Source organism: Sceloporus occidentalis, unplaced genomic scaffold (genome assembly GCF_023333645.1).
Source record: "Sceloporus occidentalis isolate IW3139 unplaced genomic scaffold, rSceOcc1.0.p SCAF_1, whole genome shotgun sequence".
In the NCBI taxonomy this organism is placed as follows: Eukaryota; Metazoa; Chordata; class Lepidosauria; order Squamata; family Phrynosomatidae; genus Sceloporus; species Sceloporus occidentalis.
In genome coordinates, this window is record NW_028316981.1 from 316,049,199 (window position 1) to 316,073,768 (window position 24,570).

At 41.1% G+C, this 24,570-nt stretch overlaps 1 protein-coding gene across 6 annotated transcripts in view; it reads right to left on the reverse strand.

Annotated features, from left to right (window-relative positions):
* LOC149324245 (ubiquitin-associated protein 2-like) overlaps positions 1-24,570 on the reverse strand; it is a 120,080-nt gene that overhangs the window by 54,443 nt on the left and 41,067 nt on the right. For 5 of the 6 annotated variants that reach the window (XM_089498005.1, XM_089498006.1, XM_089498002.1 and 2 more), the window contains exons 3-9: positions 21,201-21,278; positions 19,930-20,040; positions 17,716-17,869; positions 16,506-16,583; positions 6,151-6,205; positions 3,315-3,418; positions 945-997 (exon numbers count right to left, since the gene is read on the reverse strand). In XM_089498005.1, coding sequence (XP_089354131.1) covers positions 945-997; positions 3,315-3,418; positions 6,151-6,205; positions 16,506-16,583; positions 17,716-17,869; positions 19,930-20,040; positions 21,201-21,278 — 633 coding nt within the window. Of the gene's footprint in view, positions 1-944; positions 998-3,314; positions 3,419-6,150; positions 6,206-16,505; positions 16,584-17,715; positions 17,870-19,929; positions 20,041-21,200; positions 21,279-24,570 lie in introns of those variants that run through there. The other variant, XM_089498007.1, reaches the window with a different exon arrangement.

Here is a 24,570-nt window from a genome sequence, read left to right on the forward strand (position 1 = left end):
ACTTAAAGTAGCTCACTTTTAGAAACAAAAGAAAAGGGGGTGGGTGAGTGGGAATGCCCATCTCTGAGAAGGTGCACATCCCTCAAAGAACATATCCATCTTGCTGAGGTCTCAATAAGATTACCTTTGTCCCTCCATATTCACCAGGGTTAGGGACACAAGGCTCCTGCGAATATGGAAAAAACAGAAATAACAAAAACACCATGTTTTTACCTGAGAGGACACCTCTCTAGGAATCTCTAGGTCCTCCAGGGCAACTCTGTGGCCAACATCCAGCAGACACTAACCACAGAACTGCCCTGGAGGAGCTACAAATGCCTAGTAGAGTATTCTCTCTAGAGATCTCTAGGTCCTTCAGTGCAACTTTTAGTTAAAGTTGACCACAGAGTTGCACTGGAGGACCTAGATATTCCTAGAGAGAACATATTAATCAAATCCATGAATAATCAAATCCGCAAATATGGAGGGATGAGTGTACTCATCATGACTAAATGTGCATAACTGTGCCTTAACTGAAAAAGAATCCTATCAGGCTTGGGCTATTGCTAAACCACCATAGGTGAATAATCTTGAAAATAGCGTCAAAAGTCTGGCAATACAGTGGTCCCCCGGGTTACGAAATTAATTCGTTCCGCGGTTAATTTCGTAACCCGAAAACCTTCGTAACCCGAATTGCCATAGGCGCTAATAGAAAAAAAGCCGCGGCTCCGCCGCGGCTCCATTTGAAACAGCGCCGGGGTTTTTTCGTAACCCGAAAAAACCTTCGTAAGCCGAAGCAATAAATCCCTATGGGATTTATTCGTATCCCGAAAATTTCGTACCCCGGGTAATTCGTATCCCGGGGTACCACTGTATATTCTTCTCAGCTCCCTTGAAAAGAAATGGCCCCAGCTGATCACATAATGAATGTAATGTTCTCAACTAACCAATAAATACCAACTTACATCTTCATTCCAGTCTTCAGCTGTCCATTCCTCTATTGAGTTCTTCCATGCTCCTGTAGCAAGAGGAAAAAACAGAAAAGCAAGAGAGACCCTAAGTTCTGGTACCATATTTCCAGTTCTGAGAGTTCCCTCCCTAAATGATAATCCATGTGTTTAAAGAAAAATATCAAGAGAAAAACATTCAAATTACAAATCAACAGAGCTTTTCATTAGTAAATAGCCAATTTTATCATGGTGTTAAATTGTACGTTATTGAAGTATTCATCCACTAAATAAGACACAACAGAAAACACCACAGTCTCACATTTGAAAGAAAGGACTTAGGATTTTTTATGGCTATTATTTTGCTTATAGCTTTAAAACCACCCTCATGCTGCCTCCAAATGCTCAAGAGGCACTCCAGCAGTGTAATATTTCAAAACTTCACGGAGGAAATACAGGTATGGCGAGCAGAGATGAGGATGTACCAATATCCGTTTTTTATTTCTTTTGAAAATGTCTACAGTGCACCACAAGGGCACATACAACTGAATATAGAATGATAAACATGTATCAAAAGGAGGGTGTATCTAGTGATGTCCATAAATTTCTACTTGGCTCCTGCAGCTAGATGGTCAGATCTCACTCACCACCAACATCCTGTCTTTCTATGAAATTACTGGATGCAGAGAGACAGGGCAATAAAATAGGTTTCTAGGGAGAGTTCAATCTTGATTTATTCTTGGACCCATTTGTTTGCCTTTTTGAGACTGAAAAAAAATAAATAAATTTCTAGCATCTATTTTCATTAACTCCATTCCACTTCATCAGACACATAGAGTAAAGCCTCTGTGCGGAAACATATATATGAACAAGTTGGAAGAGAAAAGTGGATCGTGAATTGTAAATGAACTCAAAACACACAGGTATGGTGATGGGGTGACAAGATCAATTTTAGTGATGGTCATAAAGAATAGGTAAAAGGACAGAGGTGGAAGGCAAAAGCCAAGATCATAACTTCTTTAACCAGTTTCAAAACTAAGTTGAAGACTATATTGTTCAGAGAAGCGTTCCCAGGCATTGTGTGATTGTTTATCCGATTGTTATCTGATATTTGATTTGATATTTGACGTTTTTAAATTTGTTGCCTGCTTATTTTTATCTAATTCTATTTTGTATTATTATCTATTGTTTTATATGTATTTTGTAGAATGTATGCCATTGGCAGGTTCATTTTTATCGATTTTATTGTTTGTTTGTACATAGAATCATAGAATCGTAGAGTTGGAAGAGACCCCAAGGGCCATCCAGTGCAACCCCCTGCCATGCAGGAAATCCAAATCAAAGCATCCCTGACAGATGTCCATCCAGCCTCTGTTTAAAGACCTCTAAGGAAGGAGACTCCACTACATTCCGAGGGAGTTTGTTCCACTGTCTAGCAGCCATAAATAAAGTATAATAATAATAACAAGATAAGTAGATAAAGTATGAATAGGGGAAGAAATTCTTCCTACAACATATTAATATGGGTACATGGTCAGTCTAGTGATACAACCCTACCTCATGCCTGGGATGGGTTTTATCTTGTTTGTGCTGTTTATGGTGTTATTGAGCGTTACAGAATTTGCTTTTTTATTGTGTTTGTATTATGTATTTTACTCTGGGAACCTTTCAGCTGAACAGCAAGACACTGAACAACAGGATCATCAAGCAGTGAAGGCCATAAGAGAACAAGACCAATGCAACAGTTTCAGATTAAACACATCCTTGTACTGTTTCAGCAGGATTTTAACAGTGAACGGAAGACAGATTATGCTGTGTCAAGCAAAGATCTCAGTCCACTGAAGTACTTTGAAACAGAGACCATGTGATTGGAAGATATGAAACATTAACTTCATTTTATGTTTCCAAACCATCAATTCCTCATGCTTGCAAGTGTTGCCCCACAATCATGAAAACCAGAAATTTTTAAACAACTCCAAAAATATCTCTAGGTTGTATCCACAGACCACATATGTGCCTTGAGGTGCTTCATAAAGCCACTAGGTTAAGATTATTTTAACTTCAGAATGAAGTGGAAATCTGGCCTTCATATAATCTAAAATATAGATATCAAAAGGTAAATTTTTCTTTGCATATCTTCAAGAGTATTTTTGTTGCCTGGTATATTTCTCTAATTTATCCTTTTTCATGCATCCCACACATGTCACTAATGAGGCTTTTATTTGTATTTCAAAAATATTTTATACTAGACCACAGATGAAGACTTTGTTGAAGAACTTCTATCTTTGCTGTATTACTTTCTAAGAGTTTAAATCACTGTATGTTTTTATATTAAGATACATATTTTTGTGTGTCCTGGATCCCAGTTCCTTCTGGCAGCTACCTCACCTGTTCCATCATCTCCATCTGTCTGTCCAGACTCCCAAGCCTCTTGTTTGGCTCCAAACCCATCTGTGGCAGAAGACTCTGTATAATCTGCAGGGTTAAATGTCCTATAGGTCAAGAAAATCGAGAAAGTCAGAAACTTAAGAAAAATGAATGTATGTGATCTATCTTAGACGCAGTCTCGAAAACAAAACAAAACTGAATGCCCCCTACTAGGGAGTGTGGGGGACATTTCTGCCATGTTTTTAGGTGCAAGAGAGGCTATTATTATAACAGGAATTGACCCAGATGTTGCTGCCTGTTCGATTTCTGTTTTTTAAAAAAGGTCTCTCATGGCTATAAAATGACTGGGAAGGCAGAAACATGCCAAAAATGCCCCTACACTCTAGAGGGTAGAAAATTTTAATCCCTAGGAAAGGCACTTTGTCCACCCTGGAACTGGGGAAACTGTCAGTGTTTTCAATTCAGTGACTCAGAGAAACCAACCCCTAGTTGCATGTACCTTAAAGATGGGACAAAAAAGTATTCAAATTCAAGGCTTATTCTTCATCTCAGTACAGACAGATGTTGAGATGTAGTAACAGTTAAAAGGGACACATGATTTCATGAGTATGCTTCTTTAAAAAACATACTTGTTTTGTGCATAAAACATGTTCTTGTTCAGTCCAACAGCACTCATATTATCATGTGTGTCATGACAGAAACAGAAGAGTTTAACTGCACAGAAATGGGTTCTGTAAGAGAACAAGTGAATGTGCAATTAATTTGACGCTGCCAGATGGTATCAAAGAGCAACCCCCCAGCTCCTCCTAGCAGAAGATGTAATTTCAGAAACTCTCAACTAGACTCAACTAGACTTCAGATACCGTATTTTCTGGCATATAAGACGACTTTTTAACCCATGAAAATCTTCTTCAAAGTTGGGGGTCGTTTTATATGCCGGATTAAGCCCCGGCCTGCTCCCACCTTCGCAGGCCTCCACAGAGGCCGGGAAGGAGCTCCGTGGCCGGTGCAATCGCTGTGATCGCTGCTGGGCTGCTCCCTCCTTCCAGGCTTCTGGGGAGGCCGAGGCCGGGAAGGAGCTCCACGGCCGGCGCGATTGCCGCTGGGCTGCTCCCTCCTTCCAGCCCTCTGAGGAGGCCGAGAAGGAGCTCCGTGGCCAGCGTGATCGCCGCTGGGCTGCTCCCTACTTCCAGGCCTCTGGGGAGGCCGAGGCCTCTGCAGAGGTCGGGAAGGAGCTCTGTGGCTGGTGCAATCGCTGCTGGGCTGCTCCCTCCTTCCAGGCCTCTGGGGAGGCCGAGGCCGGGAAGGAGCTCCACGGCCGGCGCGAGCACCGCTGGCCTGCTCCCTCCTTGGATTTGGAAGAGGGGTAGTCTTATACAACGAGTAAATCCCAAACTCTATATTTTAATAACAAAAGTTGGGGGTCGTCTTATATACCCAATCGTCTTATACGCTGGAAAATACGGTAGATGAGCTGAGATGGTCCATTTAACTCTTGATCTTGTAGCACCTTGCATCTGCTGCATAATTTTCAGATTATAATGGAATTAATTCACACAGGGCTGGGTTGAATATGGTGTAATTCTGTTACACACCCCCCCCCCCCCCAAAAAAAAGACTTTTTACAGCAGCAAGGCTCCTGTTCTTATTATGACATCAGTTTTCATGGCCTACAGTCCACTACGTCATGTGCATGTTGGTTCAGTAGATGGAATAATGGTCATCATTAGTTACAAATTCAGATTCCTAACAAAACATTAAAAGGCTCCAGAATGCCCAACAATGGTTAAAAAACTGAACACTGCACTAGCAAAGGATTTTAATGTACCAGCATTTTTCTTACGCTTTTCCTCATCCTGTTGTTTTTTTATACCACATAAAATCTGCTTCAGAGTTTTCCAGCCTTCCAGAAGTGCTTTTATTGGCAGAGCGCATTTGCAGGGGAAATGTCCCCTCCCTATTCTATTGACAGAAATACTTCTACGAGAAGAAAACTACAACTAGATTGGTACTTGTGCTTTTCAAAATCATGTAAATTTAGTTTGTTTTGCATTCAAGCATTTCCACAATTTACTGCACACATATCAATAGCACTATGATTTTTACAGAGTAGCTCCAAGTATACTTTCCAACTGTGCTGGTAACAAAAAGCTACAGAGGCAGCTTCTTGGAAGTTACTCCTCAGATGTGGAATACACATACTCTGCCCCTACCACTGATCTGTAAGTGTTCCTAGGAAGGCACACAGAGGTTCTCTTAGCACATGCCCCAAAACAAAACAAAAAACCTATTACAATTAATCCACTTCTACTCAGCTCTACTGTAGCACTCATATGTTGCTGATGTTTCACACACCTGCTTTAAGCACTTAACTGTGCAAAGTTGTGAAAATGGCAACAACCAACTGCAGTTATCAGCATCATCATTGTGGAAGACAATTCTTGGAGGAATTTGACAGAACTAATTCTTATCAAGCTTAGGCAACAGGCCAGCTGCTTAAGGTTATCGATACCTCTGTTTCTGCAAGTCCTGAATAAGTGGGTTTGCCTGCTAGGCTGGAACAGAGGCAAACTCATTTGACTTGGACTTGAGTGTTTTAGCTTCCTGTGACATTTTATCAGGTTTCCTGATATCATGATGAAAGGAGTCATTAAATCCATTGCAAATAGAGATTTAACAGAGTTTCTGTTACGTTCATTTGTGTAACTTCCTTCCAGACAAAATTAAGGAGATATTGACAGGCCCTTTTTCAATACAGTACTGTACATTCATTTCCTTTAACCCAATATCTTGCAACTCTATGATTCTATTATTCTATTCTATGATCAGAACCTACCCCATGCCTTGGGCTGAAAACCTCCCTGCTCCTCTTCCTCTGCCACGTCCAAACCCTAAAAAAAAAGGAAAAATTAAAAAGACTTAAGAGTAAATGGTGGGAAACAAATGACCAAAGAATTCCAGCAGGACATCAACTTTCCCCCAAGACCAAGAACTGAAAAACAAGGTCATGCTGAGCCATATATTGATGCAAAAACTACAAAGATTAAAACATATATTAAAATGTTGTGCTGGCTCAAGAGGGGAGGAAAAAAGAGAGTATCCATAAGATTCAATTTATCTTGTGTGGCTTGCTAACATTTCCCTGACCTGGAGACTCTCACCACTTGGCCCAATCCCTGGATCTGAAAGGCCAACACCCCCTGAAATCACAAAGTGGCATAACATGCCAACAAATTCTTTGTCACTCTTTCCACATTTGGTTTACAAGTAGATTTGGGCCTCTGGGAGCCTTTGTCAGCAAATGTGGTGGCAATGTTGGCAGGGTACCACTAAAAGGAAGCACCAATCATGTGTAACTTTACCCAAATCTTTCCAGATTTTATTGAATCTTTCACCTAACATCCCGTTAGATGTGTGTATGTAACTTCAAGTCACCCGTCGACTTCTGATGACCCCATAAATTTCATAGAGCTTTCTTAGGCAAGGAATACTCAAAAGTTAGGTTTAGCCAGTTCCTTCATGTGAAATATAGCCTACTGCACCTCGTATTCATTGGTGGTCTTCCATTCAATGCTAACCAGAAATGACCCTGCCTAGATTCCAACATGAAATAGGGTATTTAGTGCATAGCTTATCTACAAACCCCAGCCCATCATCAGTGGGTGAAGAGACAATGGTTTCCCAGCACACTACAAATAAATAAATAAATAAACTTTATTTGTATACCGCCCTTCGAAACATCAGGGTGGTTCACAGCAGACATCCATACAATTATTAAAACAACATATTAAAACCATCAATACAGTAAAAATAGTCTGTGCCAAATCACAGATGACTCACCAATGGCTAACAGGGGAACTAACAAAGGGACTTAACAGAGGGGGGAAGGGCTCACAAGGCAGAGGCTTAAGGATAAGCCTGCCTAAAGAGAAGCGTCTTTAGCTCCTTCTTGAATTGGGCCAGGGAGGTTGCTGAACGGAGCTCGGTAGGCAGCGCGTTCCAGAGGATGGGGGCCGAGGTCGAAAAGGCCCTTCTGGTGGTGTTGTTCAATCTAGCCTCTGGAACTTTTAGTAGCTGCTGCCTGCTGGATCTGAGCGTGCGGGGCGGATTGTACGGAGAGAGGCGGTCCTTCAAGTACTCTGGGCCCGAGCCATTTAGGGCTTTATAGGCTATAACCAACACTTTGTATTGCGCCCGGAAGTGAATAGGCAGCCAATGTAGGTCCTTTAAGACAGGTGTTATATGACTGGTCCTAGGTGTATTAGTGACCAGTCTCGCTGCCATATTCTGCACTAATTGCAGCTTCCGGGTATGGTACAAGGGTTGCCCCATGTAGAGCGCATTGCAGAAATCCAACCGAGAGGTTACCAGAGCGTGTACTACTGTTTCTAGGTCCCCCCGGCTCAGGTAGGGACGCAGCTGGCGTATCAGCCGAAGCTGATAACAGGTGCTCCTGACCGTCGCATCCACCTGAGATGTAAGGTGGAGTGACGAGTCAAGGAGCACCCCCAGACTGCGTACAGAGTCCTTCACGGGGAGCGTGATCCCGTTCAGGACAGGTGGAATCACCGCCATCCCAGGGCCAGGAGAACCTATCGCGAGTACTTCCGTTTTCTCTGGATTCAAGCTGAGCCTGTTTTCCCTCATCCAGCCCATTACCGACTCCAGACAGGCCACGAGAGGAGAGATGCCATCCCCGGTCACTGCATCAGTCGGAGACATAGAGAAAATTATTTGGGTGTCATCAGCGTACTGATAACCCCGCGCCCCATGTCTCCGGATGATCTCATGTAACACTAGTTAGCGCCCCAGCCTCATGACGGTTAAGAGGTGACATGATAGCCATGTTTAAATATTTGAAAGGATGTCATACTGATGATAGAATAAGCTTGTTTGCTAATGCTCCAGACACTATGGCCCCATACAGACTGGACTGGAGAGTGGCTTTGGCACAGTTTCCGGACTCTTAGGACACATGCATCATTTAAACAGCATACCTCCAAAGTGACCTGAAGCAGCTTTATTTTGGCCTGTCTGTATGGGCCCTAAGACATGGAGCATTGGACTCAAACTACAGGAAAAGAGATTGCACCTAAACATTAAGAAGAACTTCCTGACAGTAAGATTTGTTCAAGAGTGGAACATGTTGCCTCGGAGTGTGGTTGAGTCTTCTTTGGAGATTTTTAAACAGGCTGGATGGTCACCTGTTGGGAGTACTTTGATTGTGTATTCCTGCATGGCAGGGTGTTAGACTGGATGGCCCTTGGGGTCTCTTCCAACTCTAGGATTCTACAATACTAAGGCTCTCTTGGCCAGTTTATCACATCTCCTTTCTGGTTCCCAGCCAGCATTACACTACATCTCAATAATACCTTTCAACATTCATTTATTTATCTATTCACCTTGGCTTTAGACAATATCTTTCCTCCTGTCTTTATAAATTAATGACCATCATTAAAATTGAACATGTAATCTTATCACCATACCCATAGGTTTTCCATAACTATTGCTATTTACACATACAACCAGCTCACTCATAACTATAAAGACCGGTTCCTAGGCACACCACATGTCTAATGAAGTAGACTTAAATCTACAAAAGCTTATGCTACCAACTATTTTCTCTCTGTCTCAAAGGTGCTACAAGATCCTTCTGGATATTAATCCTGACTGATCAAAGCTATGTCTTTGAATTCTAACAGGCCCTTATCATTCAGCACCAGTTCCTTGCACAGCAAGTAGTAGAAAGATAAATATAGACATGCTCTAGAGAAGTCAAAGAGACTGTTACAAACACATACCCAAAACACAGTAAAAATAAATAACTAAAATGCAAGCAAGCACTCTCAAGCTTTGCAAGACATTTATATAGAAAGTAGTCTCCACATCGAAACAGATCTAAAAAAGCAATATGCACAAAACAGGGCACAACCCACATTGTACAACTAAATGCAAGTTAATGATTTTGCACATGCTGCCTTAAGGGTCTCTGTGCAGTTTGTAACATAAGGTTGCACCTTTCCCTAAACTTACATTCAAAGCCACGGTGATGAAAATGAAAAGAACTGGGCTTAGAGAGCCAGAGTGGTGTAGTGGTTTGAGAACTAAGTGGACTAGGACTGTGGGAAACCAGGGTTCAAATCTCAGCTCAGCCAGGAAAACCTAGTGGGTGACCTTGGGATAGTCACACGCTATCAGCCTTAAAAGGAAGGCAACAGCAAACGCCCACCTCAAAATAAATTTTGCCCAAAAGATCCTAAGAACAGATCACCACAATTCAGAGTAGCCTTGAAGGCACAAAACAACAAAGCTGATCTTAAGAGAAAGGAATGTTATGTGCTTTCAAGTCATTTCTGACTTATGGTAGCCTTATGGAGTTTTCTTGGTGAGATTGGTTCAGAGGGTGTTTGCGTCCCTGCCTTCCACTGAGGATGAGAGAGTGGGACTTGCTTAAGGTCACCAAGTAGGTTTCTATGGATGAGTGGGGATTCTGGTCTCCAGAGTCCTAGTTCAACACTCAAGCCATACAACACACTGGGCTCTAAGGGAAAGGATACCCAAGTTCAAGTCTTTGTTCAGCCAATTTTTCCCACCCTGAGATCCCCTCCATAGGACTGTGATAAAGTTAAAATGGAAGTGGAAAGAAAGGAATATATACCACTCTTGACCTCCTTTGAGGAAAGATGATTTTTTAAAAATGTAATGCTTTTAAATCAGCATACAAAATCTAACTAGATACATTTGTTCATTAGCAAATGATCCATTGTGGGATTCAGGACAGAAGCCAAAAGATGATGAGACTTTCTTTAATGAAACAATCTCTCATTCAAATAATTTTTAGCTACCTCCTCTGCAGAAGAGTATTAACATAAAGATTGTGTGAGTTTATCAAGTACAGTTCAGTGTGACAGGTTTCCGATAGCAAATGTCTTATCTATGGTATCAGAGGCAATTGCTTGATGCTCTAAAGGAATCTCCAGGCATTCACAGACCTTTGTATATACTGCCGATGGGATGGGACATCTTGTCAGACTTAAGCCTATATAGTAAAAGATGAAGATGAACACCACAGGGAATTCCAGGGGTCAATGTACCCTGTGAAAGCACACAGCTGCCTTTGGAAGAGACCTCAGGTTCAAACAATCTGACGTCATTTGCTCTGGCCAGCAGTTACTCTCAGGAGTCATAGCAATTATCTTTCCCAGCTCTGCTACCTGATACCCTTTCAAGGAGACGTTCCTAAGGACACCCAATCTAGCTACAGTGATGCATGCCTTAGTTACATGCCACTGGATTACTGCAATGTACTCTACACTGGACTAACTTTGGAGAGTATTCAGAAACTTCAGCTGGTTGAAAGAGCTGCAACCAGACTTTTACCTGGAGCTTGTTATAGGAAGCATGCAAGTCTTTTACCACAACAGTTCCACTGTTTGCTGGTCTGTATCTAGGGACAATTCAAAGTGCTGGTTACAGCTTATAAAACCTACATATGGCCCAGGTCTAGGCTACCTCAAAGACCACATGCTCCCATACAAGGCCGCATAGGTTTTCAGACCATTGGGAGAGGCCCTCCTCTCTATCTCACTGTATTTAAAGGCTGTCTCTTGGGAATATGGGGAAAAGCCTTCTCCCAGGCTCTGAAGTCCCTTCCAAAAAGGCTAGACTGGTTTCCTCCATATTGCCCTTTCAGCATCTGGTGAACACTTCATTGTGGCAGTTCTTTGGAAAGTACCTGTTTATGGGGAAAGAGCTTCCTATAGCATGCTATACTATTTTTATGTCTTTCTTTTAAATGGCTAGCTCTTTAAATTGTTCTGAAATCTTATGACAGCTATTTTTAGCTGGCCCTCCATATCGATGGATTCTACCATCCACAGCTTAAGAATCACTGCGTGAAAGAAGCTGTATCATAAGCTTTCATACACTAGGCCTATTTCCCAGATACAATCAGATGCATCTGAAGAAGTAGACCAAGTGTATGAAAGCTTATGCTACAAATTATTTCGTACAGTCAGTCTCAAAGGTGCTACAAGATCCCTTTGAATATTAGCTCTCTTATTGCTAGTCTTCTTCCTGAATATAAATGCATTCCCACACTGATGTCAACTGCTCTGCAGCTCTGCTATGGAAACAGGTGCCCAGCAACTAATCCTTGCATCTAACCACAAATATCAAAGAAGGAAATCAGCAGTTTCACATCACAATCAGTCTTAAGAATGGGAAGGTGAAATGTTAAGCTAAGGGGAGAGCCACTTAGTCCCACTTTGAATGAAACAGTAAGAGGAACTCAACACTAAGATCAAAGAAGCAACAGCAGCTTGGACTTCTAATCTTCATGTCTCGCTTGGTTTAATATTTGGTCTCAGCATTGTTTTGTTCACTTAAACAACCAAGAGAGATTTTTCCATGATCAATCAAAAGGTTTACATCTCCAAAATTAACACTCAAGCCTTACGATGCTATGACTGAAGTCCTACTGGGATCATGTATGTGTGTAAGTTTCCTTACACATGCAGTTGTACTTTTTTGACTGCTGTACAATGTATGCGTTCATATTATGGTTACATAAGCAGAGCTCCACAAGCTACTTCTCAGTGCCTTCAATAAAGAAGCAGAAGCAGCCACTGTCCATTATATATTGCAGAATAAGCAAATGCACAGAGTGTGTATTTATACATGTGCCTTCAACCCCATGAATTTCAGGTCTTCTTAGGCAAGGAATCATCAGAGGTGGTTTTGCAGTTCCTTCTTCTGAAATATAGCCAATAGTACCTGGTATTTGTTTGTGTTCTCTAATCCAAATACTAACCAGGACTGACCATACCTAGCTCCCAAGATGAGACAGGATCTGGTACCTCTGATGGATGTGCCACTGGTTGACCAAATGCTGGTATCCAGCAGAAGAATGGTGCAGCACAACCACAGCTTAACTACAAGAGTGTAGATTTTCATTGTACAAGAATGATGTAGGAGTTCAGCTTATGAAGAGAAGACAGAGGTGCTATTCTACTCACAGCCAGTGGGAAATCTACATTTCTGAAATTAAGAGGAATAATCTGCCCCAGTTACTTAACCAATAACATCAATGAAAAACCTGCCCCTATATATGCCTATTTTGGGTCTGCTAGAGGGGCCTTCCTCTGTATCCCATCATGGAAGAACAGGGAAAAGACCTTCATGGCTTGGCATCCCAGGTATGGAATGTTCTCCCCTTAGAGGCCTCAACAGCCTTCCTGTCATTCCAGGCCAAATAAACACATGTTTGTTTACTAAAGCCTTTGGAGCCTAGCTGGCTTTACACAAATCTGCACATGTGCATGGTGTTAAAATTGTTTTAAGGTATCTCAACTGTTTTTATCTGTTTTCTTTGAACATGTAATATTGTTTTATACATTTTAATCTCTTCAAATTATTATTATTATTATTATTATTATTATTATTTATTTCTAAAGTGCTGTAAATGTACACAGTGCTGTACATAAAATAAAATCATTTTTAGAGTTTGCACATGGTAGCTTTAAATATGTCACATGGGTGCGTTACAGACCGCCCGTTTGGGGCGGCCTGTACCCGGCCCTTTCCCCGCCGGATCGGGGCCTCACCTGCCACAGTGGCAGCCTCTCAGGCCCCAATCCACCGCTTTCAAGGCTGCGGGGAAGCAGCAAAAGGCCGCTTCCCCACGGCCTGGAAAGGGGTGTCCTTGGGGCTTCATGCCCCAAGGACACTCGACGGCGGCGGGGACCAAGAGAAAGGGGCCTCTCGGCCCCTTTCTCATTTGCGTTGCTGGTGCAGCCGTGTAGAGGCTGCGCCAGCAACACAAATTCTGGAAGGAGCTCCGAAACGGAGCTCCTTCCTACACCGCCGAAAGAGCGCCCCAGTACGTCACTTCTGCGCTGCATCATTTGGAGGCGGCGTGGTGGTAAAGTAGCAATGGCAGCGCCTTTGTGTATAGGGCGTTGCCATTTTGTACAGACCCAGTCCGTACTAGGGTTAGGGGTGTCAGGAAGTGACGCCCTTTCCTAACCCTAGTATGTCCTGGGGGCGTACTAAAGGCGCGTGTGTAACGTACCATTGATTTTCTTAAATGTGACAGATCTTTAGAGTGATATACAATATCTGAATCAATAAACAAACAAATAAATTAGAAGTTATGAAAGTTGGACATTAAAGACTGTCTCCTGTAATGTTGGACATTAAAGACTGTCTCTGGTCCACAGGAAACACCAATCACCGTCTTTGTTTAATGCAAACAAAATGGACAAATGTAGCTATACTGCTCTGTTTAACCCATCACTGTCTATTTAGACTGGCAGCAGCTGTTTTGTATGCACTAAATGTGTTGCAAAACTGAGCAGAATATAGTCTCATTAACAATTCTCAAAGAGACGTTATAGAAGCACACACAATATCGGTACAGTTCCCAAAGTAACCTGAAATATTTAAGTAAAGGCTACTAAACGCATTTCTATTAACTGGACTTTAGAAAATCCAATTTTAATCATGTGGTCTGGAAGAGGAAGTAATATCTTTCTTGGGACTCACAAAGCTGACATACGTTTTGTGCCAACCCAGGGGCTTAAAAAATAAAGCCATTTTTCTTCAACTAGTACAGACTTTATGCCACATGACACAATGTAAAGAGGGATGACATCCTTCAGCTGTGAAACGCAACAGGAACTTTAGAAAGGCCTCTGTAAACTGCTTCTATTTTAAGGTTTACTTTGCACAAAACAGGAACACACATGGACAAAAATGCAAACAACAGCAAGAAACTGCCTTTCTTCACTGCTGTCCTTGTGTTGTTATAAATAGTGATAATCCATTGACTGAAGCCAGTTGGAGGCAAGTTTCCAGGAAATAATAGAAATATCTAGCAATATAACAAAAATGGAATACCAGTCTTGGAAACTGGAGGGAAAAGTTGGCAAACCACATCAGACAGTTTAAGAAGGACTGATGTCCAAGCTTGCCAGGCAGAGCAAGTCCTGCTTGCTGGAGAATGCAATATATAAAATGGCTTCTCAAATTTTAATCTGATGAGTTAGGAAGGGGCTATCCCAGAAGCTTTGTGGTGATCACCACTGCATTTGCAGCTCAAAGAAAGTGGAAAGGCTGGAAACTCACTCCCTGCTTCTCTTTCCAGCCTGAGATGCGCAGAGAGGGTTTGGAGTCCCCTTCAGATACTGTCTACAGACTGAAGCCTGTACGCTCCCCCACTCTTTCCTACAGAATGGGTTGAATAGCAAATAGTAACTGTGTGATGACTGGTTGGCATGCCCTAAACAGTACAGCACACTATAGGTACCCAGCTTCTGCTGCAGCTACCAAACCACAAATACAACTCAAAACCATGCTGGTTGCTCACACAGTTTGTAGACAACACACTGTGCAAACATCTCCCTCCAGCCAGTTCTGACACATGCACACAGCACACCCCACCTGGGTCCCTGCCATCCCAGCTACTGAACAGCAGCAGAAGCCAAATTAATTCCTTTATTTGTAAATGAAACATATGGTGAGCATAGGGGAGGATCTGTGTTCTTTGTTTTTAAGGGCATTTGCTCTCCTAAAAGGCAGCTAGGGGTAGGATTCTTATTAAAAACAAAGCACCTGACTTCCATGTCCACATGTTTAAAAAGGCAATATTCACTGCTACCGAGGTAAAAGCAGCAGCAAAGAAAACCAAACAAACCAACAAAAAAGCACCAGATATACAGAATATATAATGGACAAGCATCTTGTTTTTAAAGCTTTCTAGAGGATTTTGAGAGCAGTTCTTCCTAAAAACCAAGCACATGCCCCCTCAACACACCTTGTTTACACAGAAAAGGTGAAGATTTTGCAATTGCTATTGCACCGGTGAATTATCAAGCCCTTTACACCATTACTATTTGCAAGACTGCTTCTCATAACCCTTACAACAAAGCCAAGTTTTCTTCTGGCAGTGCTTGCAGACACATGGAATTCTTCTCTTTTTGGTGGATTGAGCTCTATTCTTTGGTTATCTTCTCTCTTACCATACAAGTACAGCCAGCCTTTCCATTCCCCAGGCAAGGTTTGCCTATGATTTGAACACAGGGCCTCATGCATCCTGAGTATCATACTCCTAGACGAACAAGCTAGATCAAACAACAAATGTTTTGCCTAATACAATACTAATACAAGGAATTAGTATTGTTCCCTCCTTCTGTTTAGTCTTCCCCAGTGAAAATAAAGATTGTATTAAACTGAACCTGTCACAGCATATGACTAACACTGCAAGTCAAAACTAAAGGAAAACACAACATATAACCATATTGTACCATTCCACTCCCCAGAGTTAAAAAAATTAAGCTCAAGGATATTTTGTTGTTTAGTCTCACAGTGAGAGATAAAGCCAAGGTAACAGTTCCTGGCAGAAGAGGCTAATTTCAGTGTCTGCTTATGTTTGAAGCCAAGGATTCCATTTTATCTTCAGCTCCTTCACACTCCGCAAACTTCTGGGCAAGCACCACTGATGCAAGAATTGCTGGGCAAAATCACTGCTTTATTGCTTTATTGAGCTCCTATTCCATTTGTATGCATCTTGAGCAGGAAATTTTCTGCTAATTTGGGACACTTTGAAGTTTCCTACACATGGCACTGCTAGTGAAACAGTGTGGAGTTGCTTTACATTCTTCTTCATCAAAACAAACAAACAAAACCCATCACAATCCAGTTCATGAAAACACTATGGCTACCTATCCTAAGTGCTATTCCTGAGGAGAAAAGCTCAATATTAATCGAATAAAGATGTAAATATCCACATTTAAAGAAAGAGGACAGTCCAGCACTGACCAATGCACCTCCCAGCTGAAAGGCTCATCAGTGTGAGGACAGCAAAATGGCAGTATGGCTCCACGATCTAGCCTGAAGAATTATTCTTGCTAGAAGGCTGCATTCCCTTCCATTCCTCTCCAGCTGTTCCCCAAGTTCAAAGAATCAGAGTTGAAAGAGGCTACCAAGGTTATCAAATTCAAACCCTGCCATGCAGGAATACACAATCAAAGCACTCCCAACAGATGGTTGCTTCAAAGGACTCTGTATCTGGGGGCTTTTGATGAAAATTATTTCTTGGAAGAAGGTTTTTTCCCCTTAAAACTGTGCAACATAACCCACTCTAAGCATCCTTGAGCATGGTAGACAAGACAGAATATAGATTTGTCTTACCTCTCCCTCTGCCACGTTTCCCACGGTCGGAAGGCCGATCACCTTGACTGCTATCCATTCCATTCTCTTCCGCTCTAACTAGATATAAAAAGAGAGAGATAGAACATTTTATACCAGGTGAAGTATTTCCTCCTTGATCAGACAAGCTTAATAGAACATGGGGAAAGTGGAAAAGGTGAGATGCCTCAGGGAGATAAAATAATTCGGACTCATAATGGCTGCTTTGCCTGTTGGCTCAAGCCTACGGATCGCTGGGAAAACCTACAAAAACAAACATGTTGATGGTATAACATCTAAACCTTTCCATAAGCTCCAAGCTTGGACACAAAATACCTTTCCTTTCATTTAGCTGTATATTTTAGGGCTCTGTTTTTAATCTTTTACTGGCTTTGCTTTGGAGAAAAAAAGGTATGCTGTGATGCTGCTCTAATGTGCACTTGCTGTACTGATTTTAAATTTGAGAGCTTCTTCAAGAGCTCCTCTGAGGGTTGAAAAGCAGGCCTTTAGTGCCCAAAATAAAATTATTCCACATTTATGCTCTCTTTTTCACACAACTATCATCAAATATACAAAATATATTCCCTCCCCATTTTTCATTTTTGCTTCACAGGGCAATCAAGGCCAGAAACCTGTCTTGTGCATGCAACTATACTTTTCTGGCCAATTCATAACAACCATATTCAGTTCACAGTTGTATTAAGGGGAGTTTTGCAAATATAACTACTGCGCACATGCAATTGTGCATCCTCAGATAGCACATAACTATATGTCAGCTCCTTCAGTGCACCACTTGATTCACTGGGATTGTAGAAACAGCCACTGTACATTCCTCATTGCACAGGGAGACAATAAGCAGGCACCCTGGAAGGTAACCTCACTGGCTGCTCAATGTCAGTATTCAGAAAGGTGGAGTAGTGCAACTGCCACTTTACTACATGTTGCAGATTCATGTTCTACAAGCAGGATGTAGGATCTCGGTCAACATGTAACAAAACCAAGCCTGTATTAAGCTTCTGTGGCCATACTAATGGTATTAAAACTGCATAACCCCTTTTAATTATAGAAAAAACATCTGTGAATTGATAATTCTTCCCCAGTACTCCACTTGCAAATGTTCAAGAAGTCTTTACACTAGCATGACCCGCTCCTATGCAATCTCAAAGGCAAACTAAGGCAACTGCATTCCTAGGAGCAAGGTGCCCACGCTTACACTCTCGACCACGGCTGCCCCCTCTTCCTCGTCTGCTGGAACTTCCCCGTCCACGGCTCACTTCTCTGTCCCCTCGCTTTTCTCTGTTCTCTTTGTTTTCTGAACTCTCTTTTCCAAGACTTTTCTTCTTTCCTCCCACTGTCTCCCACGAAGTCTATTTAGGTGGAGAAGGAAAACACAGAACAATTCAAAAGGGACTTAAAGACTGCCTGATAGAGTACCTTTGAAGCTAAATTCCCCCAGATCTATGGGAACGTTTTAGGGCCCTTCCATATGCAATTCATCAGTGTCAATTCAACTAACCAGGTTATCCGGGTTTACAGTATCACATCCATTCCCCAAAAGGCAGCTTTAGGCTAACCATCAAATGGTCACCCAAAGGAATCCTTGCTAACAGCATAAGACGGTCAATTTTGAGCTTTTGTACAGACTGAGAAAATAGATGGTTTTCTTATGCTGTTTAGAAAGAAATGGATGCAGGGGCACAAGTGTCATCCCTTATCATCATGCAATTAAGCCCAGATCAAGATAAAAGAACCAAGAGTTGTCTAGTTCAGAGCTTATGGGAACATTCAGCATGGTTCCTATTAATACAATGTGAAGACTTACTCCACACATTAGAATGTAAAGAGACCAAGATGTAGAAATACACCTCACCCTGCCCAATGGTTCTGATCATAGAATAGAATCATAGAATCATAGAGTTGGAAGAGACCACAAGGGCCATCCAGTCCAACGCCCTGCCATGCATGAAATTATAACCAAAGCACCCCTGAGAGATGGCCATCCTCATTCAGACTGTCAATGATAAGTTGAAAAGGGCTCCTCTGTTTCTCCAAGGGCTAGAGACAGGGTTGAATTTTTATTATCCTAACAAAGAAGCCAGAATGTTGCCTGTTCTTGGACCATCATGATAAGAAGCCGGACTGTGTGGTTGCTGTAGTTCTACAGAAGTCAAAACAAATTACAACAAATAAACTAAATGTGTTTTCCAAGGAATGTCCCCTTTCTCTTTCCTTTTTTCTTCCCAGCCTTTACATTTACAGTGATATGCTTGAATGTGTGCAGGTAGCATATAGTCTGATTACTGATGGGGTGGAGCTTCAATACCCTATACAACACCTTGTGCTATCTATCTCCTTATGACAAAAAAAAAAAAAAGCAGAATTATGAAAAATAGCAAAAATAACTCTGGGCTGGAGTAATTAGTTTATCCTGTAAATATTCCAACTCAGCATCTGCAGAACAGGGCTTGCACGCTCAGCATACTAGGGGTTGCTGCTATTGTTTTGTAGTGACAAGTCATTTCTGACTTGTGGCAACCTAAGATGAACCTTTCTTGGTTTTTCATGGCAAGATTTCTTCAGAGAGGGGTTACCATTGCCTTACTCTAAGGCTGTGTAACTGTGACTTACCCAAGGTCACCCAATGGGCTTCCGTGGTTGAGCTGAGATTTGACCATTGGCTTCACAGAGCCCTAGTACATCACTCAAATCATTACATTACCCTAGCTCTCTATTAGAGGAGCTGATTCTAAGCGGGCAGATCTAGACTACTTTGGAGAGGCAATCAAGACCAAGGAAGTTCACCACTATTTCACCAAGGTTGACCTGCAATTTATCTACATCTAATACACAAAATAAGTCAGATTTAGAGACTTTCCATTCTGCCAGTATCAAAGTGAATGCATCAGAAATTAATACTGGTATCAAGTCCAGAAGACAAATCTCACCAGAATTTCCCCTGGACGGCTCTTTTAATCTTTCTACAGTCATAGAACAGGCGTTCTAATTTGGTGTTCTCCAAATGTTTTGAATGATACCACATCCCAAACACAGTCAGGATGGCCAATGGTTAGGAATGCTGGAGTTTTAGTGCAGAAAATTTGGAGGGCATGAGATTTGAAGAGGCTGCTTTAAGAAAAATGCCAAAACAAAGCACACTTGTATAGTGGTTAGCATGTAAAAGTTTTATTTATGGAATTGTGAAACACCTCTTTAGGCATTAACAAGCTGGAAAAAGATTTCAAGCAACTGATTGGTTTTGAGCCCATCATTTTTATGCAGGTAGTTCTAAAACTAATGGAGGAACATGAACTCCAGTAAGCCTTGGCAACAGTCATATTTCCCAGCTAAGGAAGGAAGGCTCCATGCATCACATCTGTGTACAAGTTGATTTTAGGGATTTAACAATGGATCTAAATTGCATCCTTACTGTGTCTGAGCTCCCTTCCAGCAAGATATTGATTGCTCTGTTCACATCTCCATTGCAGTCATGTAGAGCCACTATGCAATCATCTTGATTCTTCCCAGTCACTTCCATAAGCTGAAAAACACAAATGTAAAACATGTTTTAAAAAAGACAATAGGCACCATTACAGAGACTATCAACAGAAAGAGATGTAGATACAGAATATTTTTGTAATGCTATCAAGATATAATTTTCCAAAGTTCATCTGAAAAAATATTACAATTTAGCAAGTTTCCATTAAAGAAGCCATGATAATTCTGTCATGTTACAGTCATCTTATAACTCAAGTAATTATGGTATGTGAGCTACTAAGTGATGTTGTTCATTATTTCTACTATAACGTACATCTCCTGCCTGCTCTCCCTACTCTCATCTTCCATCATCAGAGAAGATCCTTTATTATCTGAAGTTCACAATGAATTGCCTCATAAGCAACGCATTCAGAAAACTGTCCTATACCCCAATAAACCAAAGCGAAAAGAGTTTGTTATCTATAGAATTCTAACATTACACAAACTCTTAGTCTTGGCAGCTCAACTTGTTCAGTTTGGCTGCGGACTTTCAATTGATTATTTCATTTAATCTCTGACCAAGATTTTCACTTTCCTGCTTTGCCTGAGAAGCAACTGAACTGGGAGTCAACAGAAGTTTTACTGGAGTGATGAATACTTCCTGTGCATAATATGCAAGCAGGAGAGGAACTTATTTATTTTCTCTTTTGTTTGAATCAAATACTGGATACATTTGGAAGATATGGGCAGGGAAAGTGCAGAGGCAAAAACACTGCACTGGCTAAAGTAAAATGAACGCAATCCCAGCAGTTGGTTCCAATTTAATCCCAACAAAGGTAGAAGAACCTTGGAAGAGCAATTAAACAAACAAGCCAGCTACAAAAATGACGTTCAAAGGCTGCATGTTATTTTGGAAACTCCATTCACATAAAATCTGGTACAAAGTCAGGATTTTCAAAAATATGACGCCCTGAGGCATCAATTTTTATTTTAACTGATTTTCTTCTTGACTACACAAAAAAGCATGAATTAATGTTAAAACATTAGCAAAAAAAAAAAAAGCTAACTGAACAAAAAATCAATAGTGCTGGATGGGGTATTAAGCAGGAAAATAAGCAACTTCATTCAAGTCAGTCTTATACCTACAGCCTGTACTAATGTTCCCTTCTATCCACCCAGGGACTCCAACCCTCCGTAATGTGAAGGGACAGAGAAGAAACTCACTTGTTTCACTTTATCCTCAAAGTCTGCATCATTCTTATCGTAGATCATCTGGGCAAGACGAATTTGTTCTGCTGTTGCCTGAGAAGTACAAACATACACCATGTATTTTTATATAGCTAATATAAAAATACACATACAGGCAAAACCAAGAACTTTCTGCAATACTTTTATCTCCTGCAGTTTTGTTCTTTACCCTTCCTTAACTCATAATTCACGAACAAAAAATAATGAGAATTGAATTAAATACGCTTTCCTATCTTGGCAAGTTTCTTCAGAGGGAGTTTGCCTTTGCCATCCTCTGAGGTTGAGAGTGTGTGACCTGCCCAAAATCACCAAGCAGATTTTTATGGCTGAGTGGGGGATTCAAACCCTGCCCTCCAGAGTCATAGTCCAACACTCAAACCAGTACACCACACTTCATGTTGTCCTCTGCTTTGAGAAAAGCGGGACATAAATGATATAAAGAAAAGTAAGTGAAGTTGAAAAGCTTTTTTGGGTCCTCACCTTGAAAGCATTAGAAGCTCCCTACCTATGCAATAAGCTCTAGAGGCAAGGGGGGGGGGATGCAGGGATAGATACACTGTGCTTGGATTCAGCAACTGATGAAAGGCCCTCCCTCCATCCCAGCTGCCACTCTTGTGGCTGCAGAGGAAGAAAAGAAAAGGCAGGCACAGCTCCATTGGGAGAGGTGGGAAATATAAACAAACATCATCATCATCATCATCATGCCCAGCCCCTGAGGCAGATGAAATCTCTCTCTCCAAAATATACGGACATCACTGTATTAATAAAATGTTGCAAGGTTGTAAACAATTTATATATGAGGGAAAGTAATATTAGAAAGAATTAATGTACAGTAATAGGTTCATGTAAATAATAGTCATGTACAGTGGGGTCTTGGTATCTGCTGGGGTTCGGTTCCAAGTTCCCCTCTGAATACTAATCCTTGGATGTTCAAGTCCCATTAAATACAATGGCATAGCAAAATAGTGCCTGTTATATAAAATGGCAAAATCATGGTTTGCTTTTTAGAATTTATATACTTTTTTAATATTTTCAAACCGTGGATGCTTGAATCCATGGATAAAGAATCTGTGGATAATGAAGGCCAACTGTATATAAATATAATATATATACAGAAGTGTAGAAATAACATTGTACCAACAATTGTGGAGATAGTGTGATCTAAAAACCTTTTGAAAACCCTAGACATGCTGATAGGCTATAGAAAAGGAACTTACAAATGAAGCGTGGACTGTTTTTGTTTGCTGTGTTTGTAGATGATTGTTTGATATTATTATTATTATTATTAACCTTTATTTATAAAGCGCTGTAAATTTACACAGCGCTGTACATACAATCTTTTATATGGGACTGAACGGAATGGGAGATGGTTTGGGGTTTATTTTTTTAAAACTTTTTGGGAAATATCAATGAAAATACTTTGGAAGGCAGGCAGGCAGGCTCTCCATCCCAGCTGCCACTGCCTTGGTTGAGATGACAAAAGGTCTGGAGATCAAGCTATATGAGGAACAACTTAGAGAGCAGGGTACATTGAGCTTGGAAAACAGAAAACTGAGAGGTGTCATAGAAACACCTTTAAATATCTGAAGGGATGCCATGTAGAAAATGAAGCAAGCTTTTTCCTCTGGCTTGCTCCAAAGACTAAAACACAAACCAATGGATTCAAATGACAAGAAAAGAGAGTCTTCTTAAACAATGGGGAGGACTTCCTGATGATAAGAGCTGTTCAACAGTGAAACAGATTGCTTCAGAGGGTAGTGCACTCTCTCATTGGAACTTCAAACATTTGTTGGATAGCCAATTCTCAAGAGTGCTTTAGCTGTGCATTCCTGCATATCAAGGGGTTTTTTTTGGTTATTCTATGGTTCTTCTTTACACAGTTCCATCAATCTACATGGCACTTAACAGAGCTACATAGACAGGTCTTACACAAAGGAATCTCCAATCTTAAGGGCTTGAGTTTACCCATGCAACAGTTAAGTGACTGTCCGGTTTGGAGATCATAACACACACACACATCCTGCCTGAGTTATGCCAGCCAGTGACCTTGAGATCAGCCATTATCAGTTGCTGCTTGGAGTGACCAGCTCAGTTTCTAAAAGTCTTTTTTCAATGAATCTTTTGAGGAATGCTGTGGCCAGATAGGCATGTGTTGATCTTTCAGAAACAAGCCAGCTGGCCACCTCTTCCTTGCTGGATAAGACTGGACTCTTGGTGCCTTCAACTCTGTGAGTAATCAAAGCATCTGAAGGTTAAATAAACTGATGTTAAAGAACACTGTGCAATTGCTAATGACACTCAATGAAAAAAAATTATTTTCTTCTCAAGCACCTGCCTTTAAGGTCACAAAAGCAATTGCTAGTGAGATATTAATTGCTGCTCAAGGGATTTTAGTGGCTGCTGCAACAATTACTCCTTCAAGGGCAACATACTGCTCCCACCCTCACTATACCTTATCATAAGAGCTCTGCGGGGTAGACTGGCTTTCAAGACAGAGACTGGTCTAAAGTCACACAGCCATGTGCATGGCTGAGCAGGGATCAAGATGAATTGGGTCTTCTTACCAGCTACAGTAGCTCCCTGTGATTTTAGCACAGTGTCAGAATAGTGCCCCTTTATAGAGAGCATGCTGTGCAGTAGTACAAGACAGAGGGCCTTGCTTTCAGGAGGCTATTCCACCAGATATTCTCTGCACACCAAGTGGGGAACATGACACCCCAATTTATCTAGGCAGCCTGCTTAGTGAAGACTGGGGATCTTAATTTTTCTTCTGAAAATAAGAAAAGATATTTTGTTTAAAACAGAAAAAAATCTAAAGATAAATTTGAAAGTGTTAATAGTAAAAATGCACACAAATCATAGATATAATTTGTACTATTTTATAGATCTCAGGATAATGATCACAATTCTTAAAGTGCCACCTGAATTTCAGAGTAAGAACGGCAACGTTTACAGCTCACATGATTACTAAGCAGCACTTCAAACATGACAGTTTTGAGATGTCACAGCGAAGAACAGTCCTCAGGGAGCCATAATCAACAGGAAAAGACAGCTGCTTCAATCTATAATCTGTGAGCTGACTCTTACCTGTGGTGTATGAACATCCCAATGCATATCCCTATAAAGGCTGAGGCTTTGTGAGCACCAAAATGATAAGAGCTTACAGAAGCTTTCAGATGTGAAAGCCTGGGAAAAAATTGGCCCAGGTTTCTTTTTCTATGGCATTTTTCTTCCAGAATGATAGAAAAACCAGATCTTGGAATATTTTCCTTTAGAATGATGAATTTAAAAATGTAACACATAATTTGTTGTGGTTATATAACTTCAAGTTGTTTCTAATTTATGG